At 43.5% G+C, this 26,497-nt stretch overlaps 1 protein-coding gene across 2 annotated transcripts in view; it reads left to right on the top strand.

Moving 5' to 3' along the window:
- The window catches only part of slc17a9b (solute carrier family 17 member 9b), a gene marked incomplete at its 3' end in the record, with an annotated part of 31,128 nt that extends 8,227 nt beyond the window's left edge, over positions 1-22,901 (top strand). The window contains exons 4-15 of one of the 2 annotated variants that reach the window (XM_083768564.1): positions 3,816-3,932; positions 4,715-4,737; positions 8,607-8,706; positions 9,044-9,174; positions 12,587-12,683; positions 16,795-16,891; positions 18,853-18,940; positions 20,077-20,111; positions 20,304-20,419; positions 21,220-21,275; positions 22,400-22,429; positions 22,714-22,901. In XM_083768564.1, the coding sequence (XP_083624690.1) occupies positions 3,816-3,932; positions 4,715-4,737; positions 8,607-8,706; positions 9,044-9,174; positions 12,587-12,683; positions 16,795-16,891; positions 18,853-18,940; positions 20,077-20,111; positions 20,304-20,419; positions 21,220-21,275; positions 22,400-22,429; positions 22,714-22,901 (1,078 nt within the window). Of the gene's footprint in view, positions 1-3,815; positions 3,956-4,714; positions 4,738-8,606; positions 8,707-9,043; positions 9,175-12,586; positions 12,684-16,794; positions 16,892-18,852; positions 18,941-20,076; positions 20,112-20,303; positions 20,420-21,219; positions 21,276-22,399; positions 22,430-22,713 lie in introns of both variants that reach the window. The other variant, XM_083768563.1, reaches the window with a different exon arrangement.
- Between the last annotated feature and the right edge of the window lie 3,596 nt (positions 22,902-26,497).

Here is a 26,497-nt window from a genome sequence, read left to right as displayed (position 1 = left end):
CATGACGTAACGATATCATCCTGATGACTACAGAACAATATACTACAACATGACGTAACGATATCATCCTGATGACTACAGAACAATACTACAACATGACGTAACGATATCATCCTGATGACTACAGAACAATATACTACAACATGACGTAACAATATCATCCTGATGACTACAGAACAATATACTACAACATGACGTAACAATATCATCCTGATGACTACAGAACAATACTACAACATGACGTAACGATATCATCCTGATGACTACAGAACAATATACTACAACATGACGTAACGATATCATCCGCTCCAGAACCGTATCACACGGCACTTTTGGAACAGAGACCGGGCTTTCCTCCGAGGTGGAAAGCCTGGTGAGGCGAGGTTACAGAGTTATAGACCCATAAGGTTCCATTTGTGCATGCACTCTCAGAGTTAGACATGTAAGGGTCCATTTGCTTCCATTTTGTACCCTCTCGGAGTTGCATACATGTAGGCCCAAGGGTCCATTTAAATACACTCTCAGAGTTACAGACCCATAAGGTTCCATATTTTGTACACTCTCAGAGTTAGACACGTAAGGGTCCATTTGGTTCCATTTGTACACTCAGAGTTACAGACCCATAAGGTTCCATTTGTACACTTAGCGTTACAGACCCATAAGGTTCCATTCTTACACTCTCAGAGTGTACCCCCGTCCGGCTTGGACTCCTCATGCATAGAATGAAGCATGAGGTCAATCTGTTGCTCTCCCCAGTTTGGCAGAGGGAGGGTTAGAGCCCAGGATTGCATTAGAATTAGATACTTGTCACTGGGTGAAAATATGTTACAATATCGTTGGATAAAAATGTAGAAATTTATAATGTCAATGAGGTGATATTATGCATGGTGAGTAAATAAGAGTGTGTCCCAGTCCCACCCTCACAAGCAGATGTCTGGTTTGTTTGACATGGTCATTGATCGTGCTTGCACAATGCTGCCTGCCTACCTTGTGCGTCACCACTCAGCTTTGTTTGTTCAGTTCTATTTTACATGCAAAGTAATAAGATATCCTAATCTAATGTAAATAAGAAAGTACAATACAAGTAATAAGATATCCTAATCTAACGAGGGCTGGATGTGTTTGTTATGTTAGCATGTCGTCCAGATGTCCCATGGGTGATCGATTGTCATCAGCATCATCACGGCCTTTTAAATATATATATAATATATATATTATTTTTTTTGCAAACAGAGTACTAAATATGAATTTAGAATGTGTCGTTTAGTCTCATCTAGTGTCCCTATTCCTATTTGGCATGTCATAATAGGCAAACATTGGGCCAAAACAGCAGCTATACAAGCTCACAACCAGTGTTGTTTTTGGCAGCCTATTTCGATTTAGTTTTAGTCATAGTCTCTTGAATAGTTTTCACTTAGTTTTAGTCTCATTTTAGTCACCTGGAATGTTTAGTTGTAGTCTACTAAATGTCATAAGATTTTAGTTGACTAAATCTACAGGTGATTTATTCAACTAAACTATAGCAGATGTACATGAAGCTCGTGACGCGTTGTGACTATTTTCGGCATGCAACCACGTGTTAAAAATGACTTATAACTGGATCTCTTGTCCACTAGTCCCTCACTAAGATGTTAGTCTAGTTTTTATTTGAGGACAAAATTGTCAGTATATTTAGTCTTACTTTTAGTCATCATGGCTTAGTTTTCATGTAGTTTCCATTTAGTTTTCGTCAGTGGAAAAAGGTAGTAGACGAACATTTTTCATCTTAGTTTTAGTCGACGAAATCAACACTGCATGGCCACTGGACAGTATGGTGTAGAAACATGCATGACAATAATAACATACAACAGAACAGGTTGAATAGTCAGTACTTTGGTCTGAATGGACATTTCAAGGGAAAAAATACAAAGCATGTCTCATTTTGACGACGTGAACTGGCTATTGCGGGCATGTAAGGCAGGGATGGGCGCCAGTTGCCCATGTTTGTGAGGCCAACATTTGTCACAAAGCAGACCATAATACTACCAGCTCAACAACAACAGGATGTACTGTGAGCTTTGGAATGGAGGGGAAAGGGATGGGGGGCCAAGTATAGATCCATGGGGAACACCGTCAATTCTGAATCCCCCTCACCCCCTTTCCCACAGAGGCCCCTTGTCCACTGGTTGGTTCACAACGGGAACTTACACAAAGACAATGATTTATTGTATTACAAATACGTAAGTCCCCTAACCTCATATCAGTCTTAACCGGCCAGGTAAGTCCCCTAACCTCATATCAGTCTTAACCGGCCACGTAAGTCCCTTAACCTCATATCAGTCTTAACCGGCCACGTAAGTCCCCTAACCTAACCTCATATCAGTCTTAACCGGCCACGTAAGTCCCCTAACCTCATATCAGTCTTAACCGGCCACGTAAGTCCCCTAACCTCATATCAGTCTTAACCGGCCACGTAAGTCCCCTAACCTCATATCAGTCTTAACTGGCCACGTAAGTCTTCTAACCTCATATCAGTCTTAACCGGCCACGTAAGTCCCCTAACCTCATATCAGTCTTAACCGGCCACGTAAGTCAGTTTCCTGATGTTTTATCTTCGGTGGCAGCAGTTGCATTTCCTAATGGCAGCCGGCAGCCTCCAGTATTCATGCAGTAGGTCGTTTCCTAATGGCAGCCGGCAGGTTCCAGTATACATGCAGTAGGTCGTTTCCTAATAGCAGCCGGCAGGCTCCAGTATTCATGCAGTAGGTCGTTTCCTAATAGCAGCCGGCAGGCTCCAGTATACATGCAGTAGGTCGTTTCCTAATGGCAGCCAACAGGCTCCAGGATACATGCAGTAGGTCGTTTCCTAATGGCAGCCAACAGGCTCCAGTATACATGCAGTAGGTCGTTTCCTAATGGCAGCCAACAGGCTCCAGTATTCATGCAGTAGGTCGTTTCCTAATGGCAGCCAACAGGCTCCAGTATTCATGCAGTAGGTCGTTTCCTAATGGCAGCCAACAGGCTCCAGTATTCATGCAGTAGGTCGTTTCCTAATGGCAGCCAACAGGCTCCAGTATACATGCAGTAGGTCGTTTCCTAATAGCAGGCAACAGGCTCCAGTATTCATGCAGTAGGTCGTTTCCTAATGGCAGCCGGCAGGCTCCAGTATTCATGCAGTAGGTCGTTTCCTAATAGCAGCCGGCAGGCTCCAGTATTCATGCAGTAGGTCGTTTCCTAATGGCAGCCGGCAGGCTCCAGTATTCATGCAGTAGGTCGTTTCCTAATGGCAGCCGGCAGGCTCCAGTATACATGCAGTAGGTCGTTTCCTAATGGCAGCTGGCGGTGCAGGTAGGTCGATTGCGTCGTCTTGATAAGTAACCTGGTGATTAAAGCAATTCAGATTTACAATGATTTTACCCACCCTCTTCGCACTGAATTTGACTCGCCATCGGGCAGGAGGCTTAGGGCAAAATTAGCTAAAAAGAAGGCTGTGGACATTTTAAATAAGACAATGTTTAAATAGTTCACCTAACCCCCACTGTTCATGATCACTTTTGCTGTGTTTATGTGAATGTATTTTTTATAGTATTTGAATGCATCTGTGTATTTTATGTAATGTTTTATAACTTTTATTGTTTTAACTGACTGCCGGTGTGCCAAAGACAAATTTCCATTTTATGTAATTTATTTTTATTTTTTAAGTTTTGTTTTGGGGGACATTTTATGTCAATTTAATGGACAATACAATCTTTATCTTATTGGTTGATGACATTTGAAGCGGGTGAAAACTAAGTTGCCGTCAACATTAACTGTTGCTGTCGTCCTCAATCATCCAGGGTGGGAGGGGAGAAGGTGCTCCTGCTGTCCGCTGCAGCCTGGGGGGCGATGACGGCCTTCACCCCCGTCCTAGCACACTTCTGCTCCCAGCCCATCTTCTCCATGACGCTGTCCCGGTTCCTCATGGGCCTGCTCCAAGGTGAGACCATTAGACATAGAAAGGTTCCTCATGGGCCTGCTGCAAGGTGAGACCATTAGACATAGAAAGGTTCCTCATGGGCCTGCTCCAAGGTGAGACCATTAGACATAGAATGGTTCCTCCTGGGCCTGCTCCAAGGTGAGACCATTAGACATAGAAAGGTTCCTCATGGGCCTGCTCCAAGGTGAGACCATTAGACATAGAAAGGTTCCTCCTGGGCCTGCTCCAAGGTGAGACCATTAGACATAGAAAGGTTGCTCATGGGCCTGCTCCAAGGTGAGACCATTAGACATAGAAAGGTTGCTCATGGGCCTGCTCCAAGGTGAGACCATTAGACATAGAAAGGTTGCTCATGGGCCTGCTCCAAGGTGAGACCATTAGACATAGAAAGGTTGCTCATGGGCCTGCTCCAAGGTGAGACCATTAGACATAGAAAGGTTCCTCATGGGCCTGCTGCAAGGTGAGACCATTAGACATAGAAAGGTTCCTCCTGGGCCTGCTGCAAGGTGAGACCATTAGACATAGAAAGGTTCCTCATGGGCCTGCTCCAAGGTGAGACCATTAGACATAGAAAGGTTCCTCCTGGGCCTGCTGCAAGGTGAGACCATTAGACATAGAAAGGTTCCTCATGGGCCTGCTCCAAGGTGAGACCATTAGACATAGAAAGGTTCCTCCTGGGCCTGCTGCAAGGTGAGACCATTAGACATAGAAAGGTTCCTCATGGGCCTGCTCCAAGGTGAGACCATTAGACATAGAAAGGTTCCTCCTGGGCCTGCTGCAAGGTAAGACCATTAGACATAGAAAGGTTCCTCATGGGCCTGCTCCAAGGTGAGACCATTAGACATAGAAAGGTTCCTCATGGGCCTGCTCCAAGGTGAGACCATTAGACATAGAAAGGCAGACTACTGGCACACCCAAAATCATCATATATATACAGTTCATATGTGCGTGTGTGTTTGTGTTTGTGTTAGGTTGCGCACAGGTGGTGAAAAACAACCATGCTGTTTTCGTGCTCTGACCCACCCAGCCACCCACCCACCCACAGCTCCGTAAGGGAGTGGTTGCACCACTCAAAAAAATGGGGGTCCTTGAAATTAAATGGGTTGAGAATCACTGCTAGAGCCGTAAAACAATCTTCTCTTATGAGGGGTCCCTGGCATATATTTTCAAATGGGGGTAAATTTGGGGGTCCTTAAAAGGGTATCTTTGAAAAACAAAGAAGAGGTCCCGCACACTGTCAAAAACGTATTGCCAAAATATTGCTTTTTAAGAGCAAGTTTTTGACAGTGTGCGGGACCTCTTCTTTGTTTTTCAAAGATACCCTTTTTAATGTATTCTCTATTGCCCTACGCACCTGTCACTAGCCTTCTGAGGTGTGCATAGGCCTTTTGCTAAAATAATTGGGGGTCCTTCACATGAAAAAGTGTGGTAACCACTAACCACTGTGTCTCTTCTGGTCTTCTATAGGAGTCCACTACCTGTCCCTGTACTAACTCTGTGTCTCTTCTGGTCTATAGGAGTCCACTACCTGTCCCTATACTAACTCTGTGTCTCTTCTGGTCTATAGGAGTCCACTACCCGTCCCTATACTAACTCTGTGTCTCTTCTGGTCTATAGGAGTCCACTACCTGTCCCTGTACTAACTCTGTGTCTCTTCTGGTCTATAGGAGTCCACTACCCGTCCCTATACTAACTCTGTGTCTCTTCTGGTCTATAGGAGTCCACTACCAGTCCTGTACTAACTCTGTGTCTCTTCTGGTCTATAGGAGTCCACTACCAGTCCTATACTAACTCTGTGTCTCTTCTGGTCTATAGGAGTCCACTACCCGTCCCTATACTAACTCTGTGTCTCTTCTGGTCTATAGGAGTCCACTACCCGTCCCTATACTAACTCTGTGTCTCTTCTGGTCTATAGGAGTCCACTACCAGTCCCTATACTAACTCTGTGTCTCTTCTGGTCTATAGGAGTCCACTACCTGTCCCTGTACTAACTCTGTGTCTCTTCTGGTCTATAGGAGTCCACTACCAGTCCTATACTAACTCTGTGTCTCTTCTGGTCTATAGGAGTCCACTACCCGTCCCTATACTAACTCTGTGTCTCTTCTGGTCTATAGGAGTCCACTACCAGTCCTATACTAACTCTGTGTCTCTTCTGGTCTATAGGAGTCCACTACCCGTCCCTATACTAACTCTGTGTCTCTTCTGGTCTATAGGAGTCCACTACCCGTCCCTATACTAACTCTGTGTCTCTTCTGGTCTATAGGAGTCCACTACCCGTCCCTATACTAACTCTGTGTCTCTTCTGGTCTATAGGAGTCCACTACCAGTCCTATACTAACTCTGTGTCTCTTCTGGTCTATAGGAGTCCACTACCCGTCCCTATACTAACTCTGTGTCTCTTCTGGTCTATAGGAGTCCACTACCAGTCCTATACTAACTCTGTGTCTCTTCTGGTCTATAGGAGTCCACTACCCGTCCCTATACTAACTCTGTGTCTCTTCTGGTCTATAGGAGTCCACTACCAGTCCTGTACTAACTCTGTGTCTCTTCTGGTCTATAGGAGTCCACTACCAGTCCTATACTAACTCTGTGTCTCTTCTGGTCTATAGGAGTCCACTACCCGTCCCTATACTAACTCTGTGTCTCTTCTGGTCTATAGGAGTCCACTACCCGTCCCTATACTAACTCTGTGTCTCTTCTGGTCTATAGGAGTCCACTACCCGTCCCTGTACTAACTCTGTGTCTCTTCTGGTCTATAGGAGTCCACTACCCGTCCCTATACTAACTCTGTGTCTCTTCTGGTCTATAGGAGTCCACTACCCGTCCCTATACTAACTCTGTGTCTCTTCTGGTCTATAGGAGTCCACTACCCGTCCCTATACTAACTCTGTGTCTCTTCTGGTCTATAGGAGTCCACTACCAGTCCTATACTAACTCTGTGTCTCTTCTGGTCTATAGGAGTCCACTACCCGTCCCTATACTAACTCTGTGTCTCTTCTGGTCTATAGGAGTCCACTACCTGTCCCTGTACTAACTCTGTGTCTCTTCTGGTCTATAGGAGTCCACTACCAGTCCTATACTAACTCTGTGTCTCTTCTGGTCTATAGGAGTCCACTACCCGTCCCTATACTAACTCTGTGTCTCTTCTGGTCTATAGGAGTCCACTACCAGTCCTGTACTAACTCTGTGTCTCTTCTGGTCTATAGGAGTCCACTACCCGTCCCTATACTAACTCTGTGTCTCTTCTGGTCTATAGGAGTCCACTACCTGTCCCTGTACTAACTCTGTGTCTCTTCTGGTCTATAGGAGTCCACTACCCGTCCCTATACTAACTCTGTGTCTCTTCTGGTCTATAGGAGTCCACTACCCGTCCCTATACTAACTCTGTGTCTCTTCTGGTCTATAGGAGTCCACTACCCGTCCCTATACTAACTCTGTGTCTCTTCTGGTCTATAGGAGTCCACTACCAGTCCTATACTAACTCTGTGTCTCTTCTGGTCTATAGGAGTCCACTACCCGTCCCTATACTAACTCTGTGTCTCTTCTGGTCTATAGGAGTCCACTACCCGTCCCTATACTAACTCTGTGTCTCTTCTGGTCTATAGGAGTCCACTACCTGTCCCTGTACTAACTCTGTGTCTCTTCTGGTCTATAGGAGTCCACTACCCGTCCCTATACTAACTCTGTGTCTCTTCTGGTCTATAGGAGTCCACTACCTGTCCCTGTACTAACTCTGTGTCTCTTCTGGTCTATAGGAGTCCACTACCTGTCCCTGTACTAACTCTGTGTCTCTTCTGGTCTATAGGAGTCCACTACCAGTCCTATACTAACTCTGTGTCTCTTCTGGTCTATAGGAGTCCACTACCTGTCCCTGTACTAACTCTGTGTCTCTTCTGGTCTATAGGAGTCCACTACCAGTCCTATACTAACTCTGTGTCTCTTCTGGTCTATAGGAGTCCACTACCCGTCCCTATACTAACTCTGTGTCTCTTCTGGTCTATAGGAGTCCACTACCAGTCCTGTACTAACTCTGTGTCTCTTCTGGTCTATAGGAGTCCACTACCAGTCCTATACTAACTCTGTGTCTCTTCTGGTCTATAGGAGTCCACTACCCGTCCCTATACTAACTCTGTGTCTCTTCTGGTCTATAGGAGTCCACTACCCGTCCCTATACTAACTCTGTGTCTCTTCTGGTCTATAGGAGTCCACTACCCGTCCCTGTACTAACTCTGTGTCTCTTCTGGTCTATAGGAGTCCACTACCCGTCCCTATACTAACTCTGTGTCTCTTCTGGTCTATAGGAGTCCACTACCCGTCCCTATACTAACTCTGTGTCTCTTCTGGTCTATAGGAGTCCACTACCCGTCCCTATACTAACTCTGTGTCTCTTCTGGTCTATAGGAGTCCACTACCTGTCCCTATACTAACTCTGTGTCTCTTCTGGTCTATAGGAGTCCACTACCCGTCCCTATACTAACTCTGTGTCTCTTCTGGTCTATAGGAGTCCACTACCTGTCCCTATACTAACTCTGTGTCTCTTCTGGTCTATAGGAGTCCACTACCCGTCCCTGTACTAACTCTGTGTCTCTTCTGGTCTATAGGAGTCCACTACCAGTCCCTATACTAACTCTGTGTCTCTTCTGGTCTATAGGAGTCCACTACCCGTCCCTGGCCAGTCTGTGCTCTCAGAAGGTGGTGGAGAGCGAGAGAGGCTTCCTCATGAGCACCGTGGGCAGTGGATCCTACCTGGGGTGAGTTGTCCTGTACTGGAACTACATATTCTCATATGGGGGGTCGGCTGCCAAATACATATATTTTTGGGGGTCCTTGGCATGAAAATGTTTGAGAACCACTGACATAGAAACAGGGTTTTTCAGAAAAGTTTTTAGAAGTAGAATCGTCCTCGGGTCTCAATGGGTTTGAAACCTCGTGTTTTCTCTCTCTTTCTCTCCCTCTCTCTCCCTCTCTCTCTCTCTCTCTCTCTCTCTCTCTCTCTCTCTCTCTCTCTCTCTCTCTCTCTCTCTCTCTCTCTCTCTCTCTCTCTCTCTCTCTCTCTCTCTCTCTCTCTCTCTCTCTCTCTCTCCTCAGAACACTAGTGATCGGCGGGGCTGGCTCTCTCATGTTGGACCTGTATGGCTGGGAGAGTGTGTTCTACGTGTCTGGAGTGCTGTCGGTGCTGTGGGCTCACTGTATGTGGAAGTATCTGCTCAAAGGGGAAGGTAATTACACACATTTTAGACCTGACACTAGATTCTACAAAATGTCTTCTAAATCCTGAAAGTTGTCTAAAAAAAAAAAAAACCTATGTTTCTGTGTCAGTGGTGCTCAATAATTTCACGTCAAGGAGCCCCAGAATTATCTGTATTTGGCCGCCGACCCCCATCTGAATATATGTAGTTCCAGGGACCACCTCAGAAGCAAATATTTGAGTTAAAAACGTTCGCTATATAGTCAAAGACTTTTCAAAAATAGCAAATCTACAAGCTCGCAGACGTCTAATTCAGCAATATTACACGAGAGGGTGTGGTTTAACGTGATTAAACTACGTCTCGTTCCTGACCGCATCACTGAAGTGGCAATAATCACGTTAAACCACACCCTCGAGTACCAATTATACAACAGTTAAGGTCATTACACACTGGCGAATTAGCGACGCGATGCGAATAAGCGATCCAAAAAATGCGAAATATTTGCCCGGCGAATTTAGTCGCGTCTGTACACATATAAATGCGACGCGTATTGTGCGATTATATTCGCCAGCCCTCCACTCCAATCTCCTCTCCTCTCCCCCTCCTCCTCTCCTCTCCTCCTCCACTCCACTCCACTCTTGTTCTCCTGCGTTATGTCATTATTGGTATCCTTTCTTTCATACCCTGAAGAGAAGGCAAGGTGCCGAAACGTTGGTCTTTAATAAAAGTGTTTTGTATCGTGATTCGTGACTACGAGCTGTGCAACCGATCCTTCCTTTACAAGTTTGTCTCCCGTCCCGTGGTCAGCACTCAGCATGCACGTCGATCTTCACTATTGGTGTGCAGCGTGCGCTAATACCTCTTTTGTTTGTATTGGTAGCCTATATCCTACTATCCTTTCCACCACTTCTTGTCTTCTTCACTACCGTGATGTGGTGACCACAGTCATTTGGGATCGACGGCCGGTCAGCTGCACACCCATGTGCCATGTCCACGGCACGCACGCACGCACACGCGAGCGCACACACACCCAACAGAGTTGTAGGAGGGGAGGTGTGCAACAGTGTGTGCTGCTGCGCTATCCCGACCTGCGTAGCCGGACCGACGGCTGCTCTGTTGCACACCCATGTGCCATGTCCACGGCAGAGGTGCTGCAGTTCGCCTGCGAATGTCTGCAAAATTCGACACCAGAGCGATGTCGCATTTTCGCACATTCGCACATTCGCCACTGATGTGGAAGCTTGCATTGATTTCAATTGGTTTTTAAAAAATGCGAATTATTCGCACGAATAAATCGCGTCGCCAATTCGCCAGTGTGTAATGACCTTAACCTTTAAAACTAAGAAAATCGCTGAAAAAACATATATTTTTAATGATAATGGTCCTCATTCACAACGGCGTTTACGCTCATAACGTTACGTAACGCTAGCGGAAAGGCATTTACGTGGATTTCCCACATTCATTTGGAATTCATGGAAATGGCCGTGAACTTGACGCTCACGTAGGTTGGTCGGAAACTCCGCCAAATCCTACGGGACCTCTTTAGGTGGCGGAGAAATCTACGCAAGCATACACTTGCGTATAGATTTATTCAGAAGGCTTTAGTCTTCATGCTGAATCAATAAATTGTTCCCAAATCTCAGATAAAATATGTAGGCATGTGTCCCCAACATATTGGTCGATCAGCACATAAAAAAATTATAGCCTATATATATATATAAAAGCCGAGTGCACTTGTATGCCTAAATGCATGCATTCTATGCAAGTTAGCCTAGAGTCCCATACAGAAACTGCCCTGCAAGCACGACACCTTTTTATTTATTTATTAGGCTATTTCTATCATGCGCAATTGGGGCTGCTCACTCGGCAGCCTTCTACTCGAAGTGCAACGGTTGTGAGCTTGTAGATCGGCTCTCGCGGACTCGCGCTGCATGTTAAAAAACAAACTCAGAACATAGGCTTATCTGCATTCTGCACTGTACGAATCCAACATTGTTTAGTGTAGTAATGCCTGCAGTAGGCGGCAGAACTATTGAAATTGTTTTGTTACGGAGCTCCTTGAGTCAGTTGACTGTCGGTGTGTGTGTGTGTGTGTGTGTGTGTGTGTGTGTGTGTGTGTGTGGTGTGTGTGTGTGTGTGTGTGTGTGGGGGAGGGGGGGGGGGGGGTGGCAGACAGCAGCGTGCTGCCGATCCGATTCACATTGGAAAATGAATAGGGCTAATTAGCCCTATATAAAAAATAGAAGACCACATTAGCCTAATGAATGGCATCAGCGAGTTTGAAAGTCGGCCAAACATGACAGGCAGACAGACAGAATTTATAATAATGTATATTGATATTGATCACATGGATGCCACACACAGAATAGTTTAACTCACTGGATAAACTCACTGGATTATAATTTCTTCAGACAAGAGGATCCCAGGCCTACGAGGTAGGCCTATAATTATTCACTTATGAATGTATACATAGGCTACTGTTCTTTATCGCGCAAACCGACAGTGTCGAGGGCCCATGCCCCCCTCCCTCTCTCTCTCTCTCTAGCTCTCTCTCAAAAGACGACTTTTGCATTGACATATATCCGATATTTTAAATATCGGATATGTTTTACCTCTGCAAAGGTGTGAGTGAGCACCCGCCTTGGTCCCGAACTTAATTAAATAAATTATAATTATATTGCTTCAGCAGAGCACGCACCGTTGTAAGCTTGGAAATCTTTTAATTTCCTTTGGTGTCATTTGATGGATTGATGTCAGTTTGTACATATATAGTAGCCTACAGTGGTAATATACTATGGTGCAAAAACGACTTAACATAAAAGCCCTAACCGTCCTGCTCCTACATGTGTAGAATTATTAAATTAATAGAGTGCGGGCTATATTCATAGCAGTGACCGCGGCTGTGATTTCTTTCCAGCAATCCATTTTATTGTAATTTGTGAAGCTGCTATAGTCTGCGGCTGCAAAGCCTTTTTCCTTTTTTTGTCAGACAAACTGCTGTCTGCTGAGTACGAGTCATGCTTGAAACCTTTTATGGTGCGATATGGGGCGTGGATCAATGCAGATGAGGTTGTCGGGTGCTTTTCAGATCACTTTGCACCCGCTGCATTCAGTATGACATACACCTGTGATACGCCTGCGCACCTGTGGTACACACCACTCTTTGAATTGCACGGCAAAAATTCGTAGCTTGATCGGACGGATAAATACGATATCTGTTTAACGGTGGCGTATTTGAGGAAGGTGAATTTGGACCATAGTCACTACGACCACAAATGTCCCAAGAAACTGGCTAACAGAGCAGCTGATTTTTTTTGTTTTGATTAGGTGTGGAGTGGTGCTCGTTTGAACCGTCCACGGCTAGAATTGAGATTGAGATTGCTTCCTCGAAACGACCCGTTGTATAATCTCTCTTATTTGGGTCTTTCTCTGCTTCTTCCAGGGCCCATCATTACCCTGGAGTCTCTGGGGAGCAGCGGGCCTCAGTCCAAGCTGTCCAAGAGACACTGGCTGCGCCTCTTCAAGCAGCCTGCCGTGTAGTGAGTTTGAAAACCCAATGCAGCCTGTTTAGAACCCAATAATACCTGTTTGAAACCAATACAGCCTGTTTAGAACCCAATAATACCTGTTTGAAACCAATACAGCCTGTTTAGAACCCAATATAACCCGTTTGAACCCAATACAGCCTGTTTAGAACCCAATATAACCTGTTTGAACCCAATACAGCCTGTTTAGAACCCAATATAACGTGTTTGAACCCCAATACAGCCTGTTTAGTACCCAATAATACCTGTTTGAACCCAATACAGCCTGTTTAGAACCCAATAATACCTGTTTGAACCCAATACAGCCGGTTTAGAACCCAATAATACCTGTTTGAACCCAATACAGCCTGTTTAGAACCCAATAATACCTGTTTGAACCCAATACAGCCTGTTTAGAACCCAATATAACGTATTTGAACCCCAATACAACCTGCCGTACTTGTTGAAAACCCAAACACGCACAGCCACTGATTGACTAGACTGGAACTCACCTATGCTTTTTCATGGCGTAGGCAGCTCCCGGCAGGATCCGCTGGGAGAAACTACACACAGCTGCGTGACATGAGACTAATTAATTAGAGCGACGAGAAAGAGGAGTGTGTGTGTACGAGTGTATGTGTGCGTGTGTGCATCAATTTAACAAAGGTGCAACTGTGCAGACGATCAGAAATCAGCAGAGAGTGAGCAACGTTTGATAGATAGATCTTTATTTGTCATTGCAACGTGTACAACGAAATTAAAAGTGCCAACCAATCAGTGGATCATATCACAAAACAACATACTGTACAAGCTAAAACAAAAACACACATGACTTCTTGTTATTGCACAACCCCAGCACTAATGCACAAACATGTAATTTCAGCTGTTATCGCACAACAAACCCTTATTGTACTTAAGATAGCAGAGAAACTAAAAAGTGTCGCAGCAACAGATCATTTTTTAGCAGCATTGAGTGCAACTACCGCTGTGGGATAGAAGCTGTTACTGAATCTGTTGGTCTTGGACTTGATCACTCTGTACCGTCTGCCTGATGGCAACAGTTCAAACAGTGAGTGAGCGGGGTGGGATGTGTCTTTTATAATGTTCAGAGTTTTTTTTATGACAGCGGTCTCTGTGTAGTTCTTCCAGTGTGGGGAGAGGGCAGCCAACGATCTTCTGTGCCGTATTTATGACCCCCTGGAGCTTGCGCTACTGTATGCTGAATTGAAGTGGACTGAAATGTCTGGGTTTCCGAGGCTGCTGGCTGGCTGGCTGGCTGGCTGGCAGGCAGGTAGGCTGGCTGGCTGGCTGGCAGACTGACTGATTGACTTGCTGGCTGGCTGGCTGTCTGGCAGACTGGCTGGCTGGCTGGCTGACTGACTGGCTGGCTGGCTGGCTGGCTGGCTGGCTGGCTGACTGACTGACTGACTGACTGACTGACTCACTGACTGACTGAGAGACAAGTTGAAAATCTGATCTCTGCCTCCCAGGCTGCCGGAGGTAAATGATGCACCTTCCTTCCGTCTATAAATAGAAGCATCTATTAATTTGCATCAGACACTTTTTGAACAGCAGGCCTGTGTTGTGTCGCAGAATGACTTCATTAATCTCCTCTCAGACGCTTCCTGTGGCGTTAGGGGGGTTATTTATAGAAGCGTATGGTCGTTGCGTGTGACGACGTGGTGTGCCATTATCTGGCCTGTTTGGATCACGCTCCTCTCTGTGGTTTCATAGGTCACCCTTTACCTTCAGCCTCCATTCATACTTCACACCAGAGTCATAGAGTTACGAGTCTTACGACAACTCCGTTCACTTCTTATTGGCCAGTCCAATGGCGGCTCTTCTACATAAGACTTCTATTGGTCACTTCACAGGGCCAGTCCAATGGCGGCTCTTCTACATAAGACTTCTATTGGTCACTTCACAGGGCCAGTCCAATGGCGGCTCTTCTACATAAGACTTCTATTGCGGAATAGTGACAAAGTCCTAGGACCGGAAGTTGGCAGAATGCACAGGACTCAGGGCAACAGCCCAGCTTTATTTAAAATCGTTTTTTTTAGTAATAGTACAACATACTGTATACACATTACAGAGACTTTAGTTGTCACTGTACTGTCTTCATGTTGCACACATGCCTAAAATTGCTGAGGCATGTGTGCACACATGCCTCATTTAACGACCTGAGGTGGTCGTTAAATACTGTTAAGGTTTGGTTTGGATGCCTTTTAGATCGAAGCTGGGAGTCTGACAGGGAAGTCCGGTCTGTCTTGACTAATTAAGGATTTGAACCAAGTCGTGAAGTTAAGGAGGTAGATTTAGAATTGAGTTACCTTTGCAAGTTTATTTTCCGACAAGGTGATTCTGGCTGGGTGTAGCCTTATAAAGAAAGGAGAATTACGTAACGGTTAGTTCAACGTTAGGTCATCCTTAACACTCGTTGAAAACAATGTATTTCCAACTCCAGCTTGTCACTCTATGGCTGTGCTTCACAGTCACACACTCTCGCCCAGGGTGACTCAAGTGTGAGAGTAAGTATTAACTCTCTAGTCTATAGTCAACAAACAGTAGGGTAAACAGACAGTTGTTTTTGGCAGCACATTTATATTTTAGTTTTAGTCATGCCCCTTTGAATAGTTTTCACTTAGTTTTTAGTCACATCTTAGTCACCTGGAATGTTTTAGTGTTAGTCTAGTTTTAGTCGACTAAATGTCATGAGATTTTAGTCGACTAAATCGACAGGTGATTTAGTCGACTAAAATGTGTTTTGGCGGGCCTTGATGCCGTCATAATGACTGTTTTTACACTTGCTGAAAATAGCCAATCTACAAGCTCACAGCTTGCTAGGCATTGAAAAACGGTTTGTAGGCTATTTTGTTTATTTTTTTATTTCATATGAAAGCATAAAATCATATCGGAATAATGAGATATTGGTTCATTAGATTGAGTGAACAGTTTTGAACGTATACAGCTTATAGGACTGAAGTCAAGTTTAAAATCCTTAAGCAGAGAAATTTCAAACCATTTGAACACAGCTGGCTCTGTTCTTATAACTCACAGCTATGTTTAAGCTTTTATTTCATATTCGATGTCCATTTAAGCTCTGGAACTTTTGTCAATAGAGAGTATGCGAGTGACATCATCATCATACCTGGAAGTTATGCATCAACGCCCACTGAGTGGCAAAAAACTACTTTCTGTTCCTATCTGATTGCATTAACCCCTGGCCTACAATTAACGGAAAAAACTGAATTAATCTAAAAATCTAAACCTCCCGTTCACGAAAAAAACGGAATGACAATCAATATCAGTTATCGGGGGTTCAACAGAGCAAAAATTAATATTTTTTCGCTAATATCACTAATGTTGGATGTAATTTACCAAAAAACGGCCGAAATCCGCGTGATCGTGCGCTATCGTGCGCTATCGTGCACGCGCGCCGTCTCTATGTGCGTCGCTATAAATAAATTGATATTTTGCGATGTTTTGGGGTTGATTTGAGGTTAATTTGACTTAGATATGAAAAATATAGCATTAGCTTAGCAATCCGGACCAGCCAAGCTAGTGACTAGGGTCAAAATACTGCCGGATGTTGTTGATCGTTGAACCGGAAGTGACTTAGGAAGATTAGTCTATTTTGGCCAAAATCAGCATAATGGTGCGTTCCCGCCATCTGGTGGCAATTCGAGAGAATACACTAGCAATGAAAAAAAAAAAAACCATCTGTTCAAACCACCAGATCTTTCTTGTATGTTAAAACGATGAATTAAAAATATGCCACTTTGTTACCCAAACAAAAAATTTGGGATTGGCAGTCCAAGGGTTTAAATGACCGTAAACATTAAACTCACTTTGCCTGTCACTTTGCCACTCGTTTTGCCATTCACTTTATGCATGCGCATACCCTCTATTGTCTAGTGTTTCTGTGCTATTAACTCGGGTACGAAGCAAATCTGTCTCTTGTAGACAACAGCTACAAATACAAATACAGATGCAAAGCTGCACGGTGCAGCTTTGCATCTTTTGCATCTGCCATGTGTGAATGCAGCAAAATGCATAGTAGTGATGTCATTTTTATGTAGAAATAAAAGTGTGAGGTATACATGCTCTCTCTCTCTCTCTCGTCCAGTGCAGTGATCATTACACACCTATGCACAGCGAGCACGTTCTTCACACTGCTGTCGTGGCTGCCAACCTTCTTCAAGGACACTTTCCCTGACGCCAAGGTAACTTCACTCCACTATCGTCCCCTAGGGCAGTGGTTCCCAAAGTCGGGTCTGCGGACCCCTATGGGTCCGCGACACATAGCCAGGGGGTCCAAGAAATAATTCAGATTTTCTTTTTCTTTTATGTATTTTATTTAATTATTTTTTTTGCCAGTGAATTATGGTATGCGTGATATAAGCTTACCATAATCACAGTAATCCTTAATCATATTCCGTCATTCAAGGGCCTTTGGATAGAAATGAAACAGACTCCATGCAGTCACTTTCAGTTAGAGTGCTGCAGAGGCTGAGTGTCTGTGACTGTGACCAGCTGATGGTCGTTGACGCTTGAAGGTTACAAATATGTTTATCAGTGTTGCGAGGATGAGGGGGTACCTGGAAAAATTGTCCCGCCAAAAAAGTTTGGGAACCCCTGCCCTAGGGGCCTTCACCACCTCTAAAACGTAAAGTGATACGGAGTATCAGTCACACTTTCTTTTGCCAAATTCCTCCATATTTGAACTTTTAACCATTTTATTTGTCTTGTTTTTTATTTTTATTAACTCATTCGTCTTTTTTTCCTGTTTACTTCCGTCGAACGGCAACCGGAGTGATGCAGACACGTGCAGAACAGGGTTAGGAAACGTAATCAATAAATATTAAAAATAAACTAACGTCTATAGATGAGGGGCAAAGGACCAGAAGACGTCAAAAGACGTTCACAGCAAAAAATATAGCCGATCTACAAGTTCAAAATGCGTCCCGATGTGACACGTTTTGAGCTTGTAGATATATATATTTTTTTAAATAACAAAAAGGAACAGTTTTGGAAATATTATTAGGTTTCCATCCGAGAGCAACGATGTAATGAGTTACAGCACGTTTACAAGCATTATCAGTAGCCGATGGCAACGGAACCCGACCTGGCTGGACTAATGGAAGTGACACCCATCTGTAAAACAACTGCCCTTTTACCTATCTGTAAAACAACTGCCCTTTTACCCATCTGTAAAACAACTGCCCTTTTACCCATCTGTAAAACAACTGCCCTTTTACCCATCTGTAAAACAACTGCCCTTTTACCCATCTGTAAAACAACTGCCCTTTTACCCATCTGTAAAACAACTGCCCTTTTACCCATCTGTAAAACAACTGCCCTTTTACCCATCTGTAAAACAACTGCCCTTTTACCCATCTGTAAAACAACTGCCCTTTTACCCATCTGTAAAACAACGGCCCTTTTACCCATCTGTAAAACAACTGCCCTTTTACCCATCTGTAAAACAACTGCCCTTTTACCCATCTGTAAAACAACTGCCCTTTTACCCATCTGTAAAACAACTGCCCTTTTACCCATCTGTAAAACAACTGCCCTTTTACCCATCTGTAAAACAACTGCCCTTTTACCCATCTGTAAAACAACTGCCCTTTTACCTATCTGTAAAACAACTGCCCTTTTACCCATCTGTAAAACAACTGCCCTTTTCCCCGTCTGTAAAACAACTGCCCTTTTACCCATCTGTAAAACAACTGCCCTTTTACCCATCTGTAAAACAACTGCCCTTTTACCCATCTGTAAAACAACTGCCCTTTTACCTATCTGTAAAACAACTGCCCTTTTACCCATCTGTAAAACAACTGCCCTTTTCCCCGTCTGTAAAACAACTGCCCTTCATTTCCAGACCACAGATGCAGCTATTTACTATGGTGAAAGAAATGCCACTCCTTTCCTCCCATGCCATGCCGGAAGGCAGCATTCTGGAGAATTGCTTCCCCCCCCCCCCCCCCCGAAAATAGCTGATCTACAAGCTCTCAGCGCGACGCAGTGCGATGGTGCTGAGAGTTTGTAGATCTGCTATTTTCCCAAAATAAATTGTCCAAAAGTGCCCTCTTAACGGGATTTCAGCCCCTGCCTCTCTTAACATTCTTTGCACGTGCCTGACAGCGAGCATGACAATGATTCTCTCCTCCTCCTCCTCCAGGGCTGGGTGTTCAACGTCATTCCCTGGCTGGTGGCCATCCCATCCTCTCTGTTCAGTGGCTGTCTGTCCGACCACCTCATCAGCCAAGGTAACGTCCAGTGTCCACCAGTGTTGATCTCGTCGACTAAAACTAAGACGAAAAATGTCCGTTGACTAACTTTTTTCACTGACAAACTGGATGGAAACTTAAATGAAACTTAAATGAAAACTATGAAAAGCTATGATGACTAAAATTAAACTAAATATACTGACAATTTCGTCGACAAATAAAAACTAGACTAAAATGTTAGGAAGGGACTAGTGGACAAGATATCCAGTGTAAGTCATTTTACACTTGGTTGAATGCTGAAAATAGACGATCTACAAGCTCACAACGCGTCGCAGAGCTTGTAGATCGGCTATTTGCAGCAAGTGTAAAATCAGTCATTACGACGGCATCAAGGCCCACCGAAATACATTTTAGTCGACTAAATCAACTGTAGATTTAGTCGACTAAAATCTTAGGATATTTAGTCGACTAAAACTAGACTAACACGAAAACATTCAAAATGTGCTGCCAAAAACAACACTGATGTCTACATCCTCTATGTCCGACCACCAGTCAAGGTATAAGGAAAGGAAACCTTTTTAACATTGTGAACCCCGTGTCTATTCTGGGAGGAACATCAGCTGAAAATAGATGTTCCAGTAAGCTCACTGCTGAAAAGGAAAAGCAACAGCACCCTCTGCTGTTGAGACATTAGTAAACCCCTGCATTGGTTAAGTAGAAAGATTGCTGTTCTATTCTTGTTACGTAGACAGCACTAGAATTGCTTTTTATGTAGTTATAGCACGTTATAGTATATGTATATGGTATCGTATATTTATTATATTATATAGTGTATAGTTTCATTGTATAGATATTCCACTGTTATGTCCTTAGCTTACGCATGTTTCACAATAACTACTTTTTAATTTATGTGATTTATGTGATTTTTTGAAGTATTGCCATGCTTTTTGTTCTTGCTTAATGTAAGTCGCTATGGATTAAGAGCGTCTGCTAAATGCCTAAATTGTAAATTGTATTCTCACTCATATAATCCATCCATGGCAGAATGATCATGTTTATGTACGAGAGCTACTCCGAGACAATGTCACTCCAAAGAATGAATGCCACATGTTGTATCGTTGGACAAACTTGCGGTATTCATTCTCTCTCTCTCTCTCTCTCTCATATCCCACCAGGATTTGACACAGCCTCTGTGAGGAAGTTGATGCAGGTATGTTGGATTTTGCCTTTATTGATAGTTTCATGTGAAGATGGACAGGAAAGAGGGAGAGAGAGAGAAGGGCCAGAGTAGACCTTAAAATGACCCCAGATGTATTGTGAAAGTGAAATTCGGGGCATTGTGAAATCCATGATCTGGACAGCGGTGGTAAAATGATCATGATGATGTGTGTCCATCCATCAGTTCTTCTCCATGGGAGTGTCCAGTATCTTCACTCTCCTCCTGTGTGGGACACACACGTTCCCCTGGGCCGTGGCCTTCGTTTCGGCCACCATGGGCTTCACCACCTTCAGCCACAGGTATGTTATTTTAACACTAGCATGACTGAAGTAAAATGAGAAGTGGCATGTGCTTAAATTCATATTTACAAAATGTTTCAGAAAATGTCTGAGATGATAGAATGGTAATGGATGATGATGGTCATGGAAGGGGAACATTCTGAAAGCTTCATGGGCAAAGATAATATACAATTATATATAAAAGAAACAGTCAAAATGGACATGCTAGTACCAGTAGATCACAAAGTATCAAATCAAATCAAATGTATTTATATAGCACATTTAAAAACAACCCTCATTGTACCAAAGTGCTTCACAAGGTAATGTACAATACAATACAATACAATACAATGTCAATACAATACAATGCAATACAGTAAAATTCAGGCAAATAGGACAAAGTAATCTGAAAGGAAGATCATGTCGGGGATTCAAAGGCTTGTGAATATACAAATGTTTTAAGTTGTGATTTAAAGTATAGACCAACACATGCCATGGCCCTAAGATGTACAAACCAGTGTTGTTTTTGGCAGCAATTTTTTATTTTAGTTTTAGTCATCAGTCTCTTGAATAGTTTTCATTTAGTTTTAGTCACATTTTAGTCACCTGGAATGTCTTAGTGTTAGTCTAGTTTTAGTCGACTAAATATCATAGGATTTTAGTCTACTAAATCTACAGTTGATTTCATCGACTAAAATGCATTTTGGCGGGCCATGATGCCGTCGTAATGACTGTTTTTACACTTGCTGAAAATAGCCGTTCTACAAGCTCACAACGCGTCACAGCGTTTTCAAACTAACTGCGGTGTGTCTCTTTGACAGTGGGGTGTCTGTGAATGTCCAGGACTTGGCTCCCTCCTGCGCTGGAGCGCTGTTTGGTATGTTTAAACATTTATTTTCTGTTAGGTCTCTGGTCTGTCTGATTGTGTAAATGTCTCGTCAATTTAGCTTAAAACGAAAGAAAATTTGATTTATTTTTGTATCTTGATTTTGTTTCTTACTACACTAGATTATATTATTAAGCTCCTCACAGAACAATTCGATTTAAAGTTTCTCTTAGTTTAGCTCAGTGGTTTTCAACCAGTGGTCCTTGAGGAGTTCCAGGTGGTCCCCAGCTAAATGATGGAGAGTTGGTAACCAAATGAACCCGTATAACACAACCAAATGGACCCTTACCGGTCCATTTGGTTCATGTTACGCTCTCAAGAGTTACATTATTGTTAAACATCTGCATTACTTAATTTACAAGAAGTCTACACAATAATTAGAGAATGTAGAAGAATTGTTATTTTAAACCTGTCAGTTCTCTCCTAATGGTACCACCACATCAATGCAGCATGGAATTGTGGACAAAATCTTATCCAACAACAAACATATTCTTTAGTTTTGGGTCCGAGAGGCTAAATTTCATCAAATGGTGGTTTGTGGCGCAAATGCCCAATAAATAATGGGCCTTGGTATGAAAAGATTTTGAAAAATCACACATGGGAAACTGGCGGCCCGGGGGCCACATGCGGCCCCCACCTTCACTTAATGTGGCCCTTAGGTTAATATCAGAATATACTGACATATAACATGACCCGCTTGAATTACTTCAGTCTAAATTAGTAGCTTAATGATTTGTATTCAAATGTTATTGATGTATCCAATGTATTTATATTTACTGTAAGTTCATAAACGTATCATAAGTATAACTACTGGTAAATGCATTTGAAATTAAATAAAAAAAATAGCTACAAAATAATTCAGGATTTCAATTCAAATATAGTAAAAATAGCCGATCTGCAATCTCAAAAACGTCGAAGTGCGACACGTTTTGAGCTATTAGATCGGCTATTTTTGCTACAACATTACCGGTATATGCAATGTGGCCCCTCTGGAGTGTTTATGGAAATATCCATCGTCAAAGTTGCCCACCCCTGGTTTAGAATGTTCCAGCCTTCATCAAGCACAACAAACTGAAATGTCCTGTCCTGTGCTTTCCTCCCTCCCCCTCCTGCAGGCGTCATGAATACCTGCGGAGCGTTCTCGGGTGAGTATTGTGAAGAAGAACAATTAACAATTGACACATCTTGCCTGCCCCAAAATGTAATTCCTGGAAACGCCACTGGCTGTATAGCGTCTCCTGTCAGTCACGCTGTGTCTCCCGTGAGCCGTACATATTGCATCATGGAGTCGTAGCAGAGGTCGTCATCAGATGAATATGAATAAGGGAGAGAAAAGGACTACTAGGTCTTGTGGGAGGCAGCGGCAGGCGTTGATGTTTTCACTTATTTGCACACGCGCTGTCTTTGTTGTTCCCTCTCGTGTGTTTAGGGGTCCTCATGGTGTACTTCTCGGGCTACCTGATCGAGACCACGGGCTCCTGGGCGTCGGTGTTCGCCCTCATCACCGTGGTCAACCTGCTGGGTCTCTGCACCTTCCTGGCCTTCGCCGAGGCACGCCGCGTCGACATCGACTCCGCCAAGACGCGCAAGACCCACAACAATGTCCACGCCATCTGACCGGTCGACCACGCCAAGACGCCATCTGACCGGTCGACCACGCCAAGACGCCATCTGACTGGTAGACTCCGCCAAGACGCCATCTGACCGGTCGACCACGCCAAGACGCCATCTGACCGGTCGACCACGCCAAGACGCCATCTGACCGGTCGACCACGCCAAGACGCCATCTGACCGGTCGATCACGCCAAGACACTATCTGACCGGTAGACTCCGCCAAGACACCATCTGACCGGTCGATCACGCCAAGACGCCATCTGACTGGTCGATCACGCCAAGAGGCCATCTGACCGGTCGACCATGGCAAGACGCGCTACCACAAAGTCACATGATCTGACCTGTCCGAAGGTCCAGGGAATTATTATTATTACTCTCGTGAGTAGTGCTGCACGACCATTCTTCTTGCTCAAATGTGAATCTCGATTTTCCTCCACAAGAATTGCGATGATCACGATTATCACACGATTGAAAATATGTATTGTCTTTATAGTCTGTAGTTGCTGAACGTTATATGTTCACAATGTGTCACCTGGAGCCATAACTACTGTGGCTTTAAACAGACATCAAAGCGCTCGATTTAAAAACCTCTCTTAAAGTATCTCTCTTGTAGCAAAAACACAAGAGTAAAGAGTAAAATGAATTGGACAGCCAATTAGTGCTGCACCATTCTTGCTCATCACATATAGGTGTCTTTGTTCGATTATTGTGCAGCACAACCGGGGTGGGGGGGGTCTCGGTCAACTCGCAAGCAACACGCCGCAGAAGCTGTCGAAAGTTCAACCAATGTCGACCAAACGACCAAACGATGACGAAGAGGGGAAAGAAGACCTACGTATCGACTTTTGGGCAGAATGATCATCATGTTTATGTACGAGAGCTACTCCGAGACACAGTCACACCAAAGAATGAATGCCACATGTTGTATCGTTGGACAAACGGTGGCGCTCTCTCTCTCTCTCTCTCTCCCTCTCTTTTTGGAGCTTGTAGATCTGCTATTTTTTTGCTCTCTTTGAATCTGAATATATGAGGTTTCCAGAAGTGCTATGCAAACGGTGTCAGTCACCGTCGTCCAGTTATGGGCTATTGTTGTTGTTGATGACGTTAGTGACTGTGGGAAGGGAAGGCGGTCGGTCGCTGCTCTGTGCCTGGAGGGGTGTGGAAAGCTGTCCTTTTGTTTTTTATTTAAGGCTCATTCATAGTCATAGTCTGGATTTTCAGTGGTGAGGTGACCACCGGAGCTGAAATAACGTTGAGCGGTGGTGAGTAAAAACAGAGAGAAGGGCGGTGGCGGTGGTTTGCTCTTCACCGCGGCTCAGTGACGTCATGTTGTAGTTCGGTGGTCACCGAAATATTAGACTATGAATAAGCCTTTAGTTTCCAGTGGTTGCATCACGTTGCGACTAGTTGTGTTCCAGTCAGTGGCGTGCACAGACATTTAGAGGGGTATGTGCTCAAGTGAAAAAAAGGGGGCACCTTGTGCAGCGTGTGGAACCGGCCGGTTGCCTTAATAGTGTGAGATTTATAGATTTTGGGGCATAAATAATATATTAGAGCTAATTTAGAAGCTTTTTTTTATCAAGAATTGATCAATGTCACCGCATGGTCCACATACTGTACACTCTACAAAATATAATATAAATTATTATTTTTTTCTTTCTCAAAAGGGCAGGGTTAAAACACGGCTAAAGTCAGAAGAGCGATTTCGCTGAGAAGACTCTCGGTGTTGATCGATGTTTTGTGTAAAAAAAAACGAGACCAAAGTTATTTGTTCTGTTTTTCCCTTAAAACAACATGATCACACGACGTACAGAAAGATACCTCACAAAATTATTATTTTTTGTTTATTGAATACGATCTATATTTATACGACTGTACAAAAGGACAGAGATAAATGTAACATATCGGAGGAGTGACGACCGTTTGCGTCTCGATGAGTCACGTCGGAAGCTTGAGTCGAATTGTTTAATTTAAGAATAAACGGTTATACCTGGTACTGAAACAAATATACAGTACATGCGTAAATTAAGTTCTCGTAGCTGAGATGAAATGCAATGTCACTAAGACTAAGAATACAGAAAAAGTTACAAAGTGCTTAACCCATTTAGGACTGAGACCAGATTTAGAAGACTGTGTCTTCTAAATCAGGGTTTCTGGAAAAACCTCATGTTTCTTTGTCAGTGGTGCTCAAAGTATATGTATTTGTCCGCCGACCCCCATCTGAAAATATGTTGTTTCAGGGACCTCCCAGAAGCAAATATGAGTTAAAAGAAAGTTGTCATAAAAGCCGTCATTGCAGAGACCTCGGATATAAATAAATATCTGATAAAGAAAATATATTTTTTATTTAACCGACTAAAGCCCTATTCAAAACATGATCCAACATAGCTGATCTACAATGCTCACAAAGCACCACAATGACACGTGTTATGAGCTTGTAGATCAGCTTTTCTCTGGGGGAAAAAAAAGTTTCATGTTATATAAAAAGTTTAAAACTTTTTCTGCTGCATAATCGTCAATACTGAATTCATGAAAATGCATCATATCAGCCAAACAGTCTCGCTCTATCTGCTAATTTGCCCATTAAGACCTGAGACCAGATTCTACAAAATGTATTTTCTGAAAAACCTATGTTTCCATATCAGTGGTACTTTTTGTCTTGTCAAAGACCCCCAAAACGATACGTATTTGGACGCCGACCACCATCTGAAAATGTTTTGGGGTCCTTGACATGAAATAGTTTGAAAACCACTGACACAGAAACATAAGGTTTTTCAGAAAACTGTCATGATTTAGAACAGACTGGGTTAATGGGTTAATCTAGAGTGATTATATGCATTGCCTAAAACACATACCGATGTCATGAATATCGCAGAACAGAGGAAAGAATATCATTATTGACTTGTTCACATGGACCTCATTGTTGCTATATACTCTGAGCTACCACCAGAGGGGGACCTATACTTATAGTTGCTTACTTGAGATATGTCGATATAGGCCTAAATACACAATGTATGTATTTATTAAATGTTGTTGTGCCTAAAAGTCCATGAGATGGGACATTAACTTGCACAAGGAACTGTTTACTGAGAGGACAGACAGACGCACATGTACGTTTGGGTTTATTATTTATAATTGTATACATTCCCGTGTTATTTCAAAAAAGAAAAGCCTTTTATTTGTTGTGAAGGTTTGTGTTGCTTCAGTGTCAGAGTTGGAACAGCAAACTGGTTTCTGTTACTGACGACGTGCTCCGATCACGTCTCGATCTCGGTGCATATTCGTCCTTAGGGAATGCACCGATGTTTCGGCCACATATCGGTCGTAGCTTTATGTGTGTCCTGTTCCAATTTTGTCTGATCACTTCCAATTGTATCCTATATGTGTTCTCGCTCGTGATTGGATGAAATTGGTATCCTCCTGACCTGAAAATGCATTTCCTGTTTATACCCAGAGCCGGAGATATAGGGAGACACATGTTACTACAAAAAACCCTCCATCTAGAGCAATGGTTGCTAACAGAATACATAGCCGTTTTTAATACTTATTTTAACAAGAAATAGCACGTCCAATTTGGAAAGCTATCTCATAGAGAGCGT

The sequence above is a fragment of the Protomyctophum parallelum genome, assembly GCF_964188405.1.
Source record: "Protomyctophum parallelum genome assembly, chromosome: 7".
Lineage (NCBI taxonomy): Eukaryota > Metazoa > Chordata > Actinopteri > Myctophiformes > Myctophidae > Protomyctophum > Protomyctophum parallelum.
This window is presented reverse-complemented; position numbering and strand designations above follow the sequence as displayed.